The sequence below is a fragment of the Montipora foliosa genome, chromosome 2, assembly GCF_036669935.1.
Source record: "Montipora foliosa isolate CH-2021 chromosome 2, ASM3666993v2, whole genome shotgun sequence".
Lineage (NCBI taxonomy): Eukaryota > Metazoa > Cnidaria > Anthozoa > Scleractinia > Acroporidae > Montipora > Montipora foliosa.
In genome coordinates, this window is record NC_090870.1 from 19,776,550 (window position 1) to 19,785,557 (window position 9,008).

Below are 9,008 nucleotides of genomic sequence, written 5' to 3' on the forward strand. Positions count from 1 at the left end.
GCTGAATAATTTTTATAGTACCTGCCTTTGCTCAAAGGAGGTCTCAAGATCAAAAGCCAGACTACATATTGGGGTGCCTGCTTACTCTATCACAAGGTCCCTTCTACTTTAAAACTTAATGAAGCCCCTGTTGCAGTAAAAGCGCAATACAATGACAGTATCAAAATAATTTATGCAGATCTGTCTATGTTAAATCAAGCAATCATACATGCAGAAACATTACATTATTTGTTGTTACATCCACAGTTTCAAAACCTCGTTCTGAACTCTTTGTGCTTTAATGTCATGTATACTGTTTGCGGACTACAACTGCTATGGTTGGTCTTCATTATTAGGGATTACAGTGTACATACATGTAATTGCACTGCAAAATTTTTTCTCAATGGTTTTTGAGAAAAGTACAGTTTGATATTGTTAAATGCATCTCTTTTGCCATCCGTAGACGTATATCAAGTTAATCAATAATTATGATAAGGCAAGAGCATCATGTTCCTTATTACTGGTATACATTGATAAAGGTAGAGCAGAAGGTCGCAAAAGTTGTACAAGGCTGTTGCCTAACAGGAGCCCGGTAGCCTGGGGCTCCCAAAGAATAGCTCTGGGCTCCTTAATTTTTCACAGCAACACCTTTCACTTCATATGTTGGGCTCCTAAGTTCTCAGCATTTAGCTCTGAGGGCCCCTTTAAAATTTTCTTAGGCAGCAGCCTTGTTGTATGTTGCTGTAGTTTTTGGAATGCAATGCATGTGTGTGCTTTTTAAGGACGTTCGCGCCAATTGTTTCTGCGCATCCTTACTGCGCACGCAAATTCACACGCCACGTCATACACGAGCGCGCGCGCTAAGTAATAAACTGAGAGATGATAGGGCAAAAGGCCATTGCTATAGCTTTGCCTGGATTTAACGGTCTTGGACGTTCGGTGACCCCTATTTTTCTTTCCAGAAACAGATTTTATTTACAATTATCTCCACGTTGTCCAAAAATGAACAAAAAATCAATGTGGGAAGTTAAAAAAATTTCAAGATTTCTGCTCATGGGACATCAAATCCTGCCATCTTGCGGCTGCACTTGAGGCGCGTGAAACTGTGGTCGCTAAATGCGAACTTGATCTTTAAAGAACCTCACCAGTTGACTAAATTCACTTAGTAAGTCCACTTAAACAATATTCGGCAGAGAAGATTTCACTTCAAAGATTTAATTGCACTATATTTGGGTTTACAGACACTGGCCTTATTCACTAACGAAGCCCGATTTTGTCCCATTTTGGGTGTTTTTCCGGGCATGATCTATCCAAAACGAAGTCGGTGACCCCCCATTTTTTTTACATAACATAACTAACTCATCATCTTACAGTGGTAAAAATTTCAGAAAAAAATCAATGTTGAAAAAATTTCGCGCGAACGTCCTTAAATACTACTATACCTCTATTATAATAATTTATTATTATAAAATAGACAAATTACATTACCTGAAGAGTAAGCGACTATTGCGGACTTGGTACTTAAAACATCTCCAACTGTGTACCTATGAGGGATTCTTGCACCATTCTTAGTTTCTAGAACTGAAACCTCTCCCCTGAAAGAAGAATGCCTTTAGAATTCATTATCATTATTTAGTAAATCAGTGAAGCAAAAAAACAATCATGTTGCAACCAGAGCAGAAAATGTTCGGTAAAGCCTACAAGTAAACACACTCACTCACTGTGCTACAGTCAGGGCAGGTCCGACTAAGGCTCAAAGAAAAACGTTTTAGAAAAATGTAAGAATCTTCAAAAACCAACATAAAACAGCCAGCAAACCAGAACAGGAACTGTTCCTTTCTTGGGGAAGTTCATATAGCTTTCCATACTTAGTCTAGTTTCATTTAAGGTGGCTTAATACAGTTTTCCGAAGACAACGATCAGGATTTCGAAATCTGTGAAATTAAATCAAGAGGATGTCTATTCTGAAGTGTTAGTCACTGGAATTGATGTAAAATGTAATTTTACCTCAAAAACAAATGAAAATCTGAGGAAAATGCTAAATATAGCAACCAAGCTCCTGGAGGGGGGACTGGAAACTAGACATTTCAAAGACTTTTTTCTCAAAACCAAGCCATATGACCAGGGTCAAAATTATGGAAATTAGTAAACAACATGAAGACAAAACAGTCGACATTTAAAAAAAAAAAACCAACAGACAGCTTTTCAGTTATTATCAAAATAGATGAAAATCGACATCCTTGCCATTTGCAAAAAACCTGTCTGACAGATTTTACTACTTATTTTTTAAACATGTCAATTATTTTCTCTCGCTAAGGAAATTCTAAAATTTTAAGGTGGGGTTGTTCTCCTAGTTTTTGAGAAAAAGGCCTTTGAAATGTCTAGTTTCCAGTCCCCCCTCCAGGAACTCGGTCACTATATTTAGCATTTTCCCATGATGTGCAATTATTTGTTGGATAAAATTACATTTAACAGCAATATTGCAGTGACTAACACCTCAGAAGAGACATCCTGTTGCTTTAATTTCGCAGATTTGAAAATCTTGATCTTTGTCTTTGGAAAACTGTAGCAAGCCACCTTAAAAATACTGACTCAAGGCTGCTGCCTAAGAAAATTTTAAAGGGGCCCTCAGAGCTAAACGCTGAGAACTTAGGAGCCCAACATATGAAGTGAAAGGTGTTGCTGTGAAAAATTAAGGCGCCCAGAGCTATTCTTTGGGAGCCCCAGGCTACCGGGCTCCTGTTAGGCAACAGCCTTGTGACTGAATGCAATCACAAGGTTGATGTCATTAATTGTTTTTTAGATACAAGAGAATAACTTATTGTGTGTATTTACCACTATCAATCTTCAAAAGATGCCATCACAAGAAGGAAAGATGGTAAGGGATTGAATCCGATCATTTTGACAACAAGGTGAATTCCTCAACACAGATTGTCTTCCTTAACAAGTTGAACGATGCTGCATAAAATAGTTAAACAGGATAATAGTCTGTTAAACTATTTAATGTGCTAATCCCATTCAAATTCAAAAGTTTAAATGACCTATTTTACCATTCACATGTTGAATAAAACTACCGGTATTACCATTCAAAGTGACAAGATTCACGGCTGAGCTCGCAACTTTAATTTTGTTTAATATGAACTGCATTGCTTCCTGATTGAAAAACGTTGAAGCATGTGTCAGTCGGCATGCACTGAAATAAATTGGACATATATTTGTGGCTTTTTTAAATGTTAAATTCAATGATTGATAATGTAGGTGTACAGTGGTGTACATTGTTACAACCAAGATCAGTAACTTACAATAGTTTGAAAATGTTGCCTAATACAAATGGTTACCAAGATTATCTTATCCTTTTTGTCTGCAATGTTGGAATTCTGAAACATCTCTTATGATAAATTTATTCTAAATTCCTGCAATCAGTATCTAGAATGCATCAAGTTGGTTCTCTGATGGATGGACACACGTAATGAACTTTAATAGTGCTCAAGAAAATTAAACATGCAATATATTTGTTTCTCGTTTGTAAGAGGTGTGGGAGAATGAATCAATACCAAACATCAATATTTTTGTCTTGACCCAAATTACAGTACCACTCAAAAGTAAGTTACCACCCTCTCGCGAGATGAAAGTCTCGTCTCCAGAGACGAGACATACTTCATGTACATGTACCTTTCATTGTAAACTTATAACATTAGACCCCATACCCCAACCACCAAAAAAATGACCCTGAGAATATGATTTCTCTGACACCATGTATACCATGGCAACTGGACGTTTAAAGAACCTACAATTTTGTTAACACCACATTTCTCACATTTTAAGAAAGAGGTACCGGTATATACTGTATTTTCATACAATTACCAGTGCTTTACAATAAAACACAGGCCTATGGGGAAGATATCGTTAACGTCATCTACTGTCATTAACGTGCCAACCAGAGCCTCATTGGCTGTCAAAACAAAGGGTCTTTTGTTCCTGTGGTTGGCACATTTGAATAACAAAAACAACGTCTGTAAACAGATATCTTCCCAATGGGACCGCGGAAACAAGCAGGCAATCCAAAAACACGTGGCCTCTGAGGACGAATTACTGCGATCGCAGAAGTCACCGCGGAAGCAAGCAGGCAAAAGCGCGAGTGCTTGAGCAGCGTTGGCGATTTATCATGTGAAAATTAGATCACTGCGAGAGTAGCATTTTTACGTGTATTCTACAATTTTACCCACTCCGATCGATCCAGCACAACCGGTTACCACCGACGTACAGAGTAAGTGATCGATGCGATTAAACACAACCATGCATGCAGGGCCATGAATCTTCAAGCTGTTTACTGAGTACACTGAAACTACAGATGAAAGACTCATAAATGGACTTACAAGTAAAAACCAGTTAAAACTCACCTAAATTCTGCATACAACTCACAAGCTACATTTTGAATTTCAGCACTAAGTTCACCGATAGATTTTGACTTCGAAATCACCACCTGTTGATAAAAACATATTTACGATATTCTTGAGGCTTAGTTACGCTTTAGAAGAAGCCACACTACAGAAGACGAACAACATACCACAAAAAAGAAACGTTGGTTTAGCAACACCTCAATCGCCTGTCTATCATTTTCAACCGCCATTTTTAGAACGGTTTGATACGTCATGTATGGTGTACCCTGACGGCACTATTGTTAAGAAAAAATTTTCGGGGGAGAGAAACGACCGCCGGAAATACGTCTGCGTTCGCAGGCTAACCGATACAAGACATTTTGTTTTTATAGCCATGACGTCATCGATCGTCCGTCCACCCATCCATGTATGCCAATATGACCAGTATCATGCTATCATTCTCGGAGACCCAGTGGCAGATCGCAGAGGCAAGGGGAAGTCTAAACGGGCAAAAGAAAATGGCGACGTAGAAAAGCATAGTAGGGCGAGAAGAGCCCGTGGGGACACGTTCTTACCAGGCCAGTTCCAAGCAGTAGGCGTAATTCTCAATTCTGATTGGTGGCAGAAATTCTTTGCTTTTTTCTTCCCAATAAGATGGTCAGCAGGCCGTGAAGTCGTTTCATATCTTCTTGATCGTCATATATACTCGCCTGGTTCGTTCGGCAAGGTCTTGCTCGAGGAGAAAACTCTCAATCACCGCACAAAATGTAGAGGAAATCGTTTGGAATATCGGTGGAGAAATACGCTGGACCTTTCGCAGGAAGCGTTACAGTAGCGTATTTCCAAGTGTGCAAGATTTGTTAAAGATGTCCTCCCCGATTCACCTAGCATAGCAGTGATTAATTTTTATCTGACAATCATTTTTATTCTGCCCCCTTTTCCTGGTCGAGGTATTTCTAGATTTCTTGCATCAATTGCTGTGGCTGAAACTTTGTAAATTTCGAGAGCAAACGTTTGCTTCTGAATGCTGCCAAAGTAACAGCTGATGTGTTCTTTAATGGCCTTGCATAGGGCAATACCCAGGCTGTGCAATGTGCTGGCAATTCCTTTGAGATAATTTTACCCGGATAATGAACAATCTGAATGTGAAAAAAGATTTAAGACAGTTGCAAAGAACATAGGAAAGAGACTGTGAATATTTTATGAGCACCGTAAGTTGGGTTGTCATTAATGTTTCAAAGCAACATTAATTTTGCTCTAAGGAAATTCTTGTTTGTTTGTGTGTTAGACAGTAAGAACAACAACAGAGTACTGAATTTTCTAAAAAAATGCTGAAAGAAGTCTTCTCCAATAGTAAAATAAGTTTGGATCCAGGTGGTACATAATATTCTGAGTTGTACCTTTGCATATACATGTATAAAATCTTAACCTTGATATTTCTCTTTACAGCAAAGATCCCAAACATGTGACAACTTTTAATAATTAATTCCCATTCTTTCAATATTTTTTGTTAATTTATCAGCTTTATTGGACACATCAGAAAAAGTAACAATATTTCAGTTTAGGGAAACAAAATAGAACTGCAAAAAATGAACCATTATTAACTGATTTGATGTACTATTTCATATTTCCCACAGAAAGAAGGAAACAGCATACTCTTTCTAGACAGGGTTCTCCTTATCAGGCGGTAACCGGTAAAATTTACCGCTTGTAAGAGCACTTATTACTGCCTGCAAACGCTCGGAAGTCGCTTACGTGTATCCTTTGCAGAACGTCCAACATTAACCAATTGCTTTACCGGTTTGAAAAGGTGCCAAACCTGTTGCACTGAAAACTAAGGAGAACCCTGGCTATAGTACAAGTATGTACCTGGACACAGTTGAACAACAATAATAATAATAATTTTTCATTATGGTTGTTGTTCAACTGTGTCCAGCTGCTTGGGTTTTGAAATCAGCATAAATATTATACGCAGGCAAAATGCACAGTGTCACTGCAATATTAATCTAGATAGACAAATCTTTGAAGAGGTAAAAGAGCACTCTACAGAATGGCAGAAATGTGGTCACAGATAAAAAGATAAATTATTTTCTTAGTTTAGGGAAGCTCGAAAGGATTTTCCACTCGTCATAGTCGTGTGACCAATGGAAAAAGAACACTCCAGTCCTTACAAAAGGGCAACAGCTTCATACCTGTGTAATACTATTGTGAGGCAACGTTTTAAAGGCTGTTTGCTGGGTCCCAACTGTTGCTATGGTAATGGTATGTACAGTGCTGTTCAAAGACCCTCAACAACTGTAGAACTTGGTGTTTGAAAACCAATTCATTGAGGAGTATTTTGTTTTTTAGATTTCAAAACCATATCATAATTCTCTGACCCAGTGCATGTGAGAAAGAACTATAAACTGAAGTAGAATTTGAAATATTTATGAAATAATTTTTTGAAAATTCACTTTAAGAATTCTCGCTTGTTTCCAAACAAATCAGGGAAGGACGCTGGACGAACTTTTGAGATAAACCTGACCAAATCTAACAAACTCTATTTCTGGTTGTATTAATCTTGATTCGTTATCCTCTGGAGCGGCTCAGGTGGCATATGTGGCATTAAGCCGGAGCGCTCGGCTGAACACCTGTTCTGAGCCTCCTAAAGGATAAGGATGTGGCATCTTCAGAGCTCTCAAGTCTCAAAGTTTCCAAAGTGTGAGATGCTTGCCAGAGGTTGCGCCAAAGGCACAAATGCCCTGTGTTTCTTGTGCTGGAGGTGCCAAACAATTCTAGGAAGGTCTGGGGGTATGCTCCCCTGGAAATTGTTTTGAAATTTGCACCTTTCAGAGGTCTGGAAATGCACTGTTGAGTCCGCCATTTTTCTTTTATGCTGCTTCCTCTAAGAGAGCCCATGTTATCATGGTCAGCCTGAGCTAACATACCAGCCTATAATTCATATATTAACAGGTGAAAGTCCTGAAGAAACAAAAAAGTTGGTCGCACACAAACAGATTGAACATTGACCGAAGTTCAGTGCCAGTGAAGGAATAAATTTGGGATTCATGAGCACTTCTGAAAGCTTAAAAGGTAGAGTTACCTTTGAGAAAAGTGCCATTGCGTGAGAAATGGTTGTGTCGGTGTGAGATTGCATTAAAATGCATGAGACTCTCGCTCAATGTGTGAGACTTGAGAGCTCTGCATCTTTTGTAATAAGTTAAACTAAGTAATTCACAATAAACTTGAAACAACGATGGCAAATTTTATTTTCTAGTAAACTATCAGTATAAAAAATTATGTGTTTCTACATCGACATACAGTGTGTGTGCGTGTATACATCATTATTGGAAATGTGCATACCTTGAAGGATGTTCCTTTGCTTAATTTTGGTGTTTGGGTCCTTTCCTCGTGGTGATTTTTTAATTCACCAGGACAAGACATCACCGAGGATGGTGGAATTGGCTTAATTGGTACATTTTCAAAGGGCATTTGTCTCCTTTTCAACAAGTGGTTTGCTGAAATGTCAAATGACGACTTTTTTTTCGGTGTCTGACATTTGCAGACTGCAGACAAATAGCGCTGATAAACAGTATTTAAGTCTAAACACCCATTTCAAATAACGCTGATAAACAGTATTTAAGTCTGAGAACCCATTTTAAAACGGATAGCTTTCAATTATTGAAAGCTAACCGTTTTAAAATGGGTTCTTAGACTTAAATACTGTTTATCAGCGCTATTTGAAATGGGTGTTTAGACTTAAATACTGTTTATCAGCGCTATTTGTCTGCAATCTGCAAATGTCAGACACCGTTTTTTTTTCCAGGTTGATATCACCCTTTTGTGACAAGTGTCGCACAATGCACGAAATGCACAAAAGCTTCTTCAAATATAAAATTTGTCAAAAATTCACCATGAAGGTTTCGCTTTCTCTTTTTGTTAACAAAAATGTAAGAACGCACTCGACAACTGTTTCTTTCGGGTGGCTCATCGTGAAGAGAACACGAGCTCGATAGCGTGCTTTGCTTGGCGTCGAATCTTCACAGAGGCCGAATAAAACGTCGGCAATCTCTGAAAACTTTCCCGTTTTAGCCATCGAAAGAAGCTTTGTTCAAACTTCGCGTTACCCAACGATCAAAAGTTAGCTTAGCGACCCGGCCAGAGACTTCCACTCCGGGTGGGAGACAGTCATTTGCTGCCATCAAAAATCAATACCCTCGTACCCTGCAGTTCTCAATACTCGTTGTTGTTCATCTGTGAAACTAAGGAAAGACTTTTGCTGTAGGATTTCAAGGAAGTGAATTCACGGAAGTGACTTATGATTAACCTGCGATCAGGCTCTATTTTAGTTTCGCGTGCTACGTAATGTGGAGTTGGCGAAACGAAAAATAGAGCCTGACCAAATTCCTCTTCGAAATTCCTTCCGCCCACCTTTTTTGATTGATTGACATGTCCTTCATCGGCCAATCAAATTTACTTCCATTACACCAATACACGCGTGGACGGCAGATTCACGCTATTTTGTTTTGACCAAAGTTAATTACCGTGGGAGGAATATTATAAACGAATTCGAAAGTTACCATTGAGAAAAACACATTTAAAGCATGGGGAATGTTTTCGACGACTATATTGCGGCAAAGGCCGGTGTAATTCTCCCTCCGAACTTCACTG

General features: G+C 38.6%; 1 protein-coding gene across 4 annotated transcripts in view; it reads right to left on the bottom strand.

Annotated features, from left to right (window-relative positions):
- The window catches only part of LOC137992632 (uncharacterized), a 46,212-nt gene extending 38,232 nt beyond the window's left edge, over positions 1-7,980 (bottom strand). For 2 of the 4 annotated variants that reach the window (XM_068838075.1, XM_068838079.1), the window contains exons 1-3: positions 4,547-7,626; positions 4,380-4,462; positions 1,468-1,574 (exon numbers count right to left, since the gene is read on the bottom strand). In XM_068838075.1, the coding sequence (XP_068694176.1) occupies positions 1,468-1,574; positions 4,380-4,462; positions 4,547-4,633 (277 nt within the window). In that variant the 5' untranslated portion in view covers positions 4,634-7,626. Of the gene's footprint in view, positions 1-1,467; positions 1,575-4,379; positions 4,463-4,546; positions 7,628-7,700 lie in introns of those variants that run through there. The other 2 variants (XM_068838076.1, XM_068838078.1) reach the window with 2 other exon arrangements.
- Between the last annotated feature and the right edge of the window lie 1,028 nt (positions 7,981-9,008).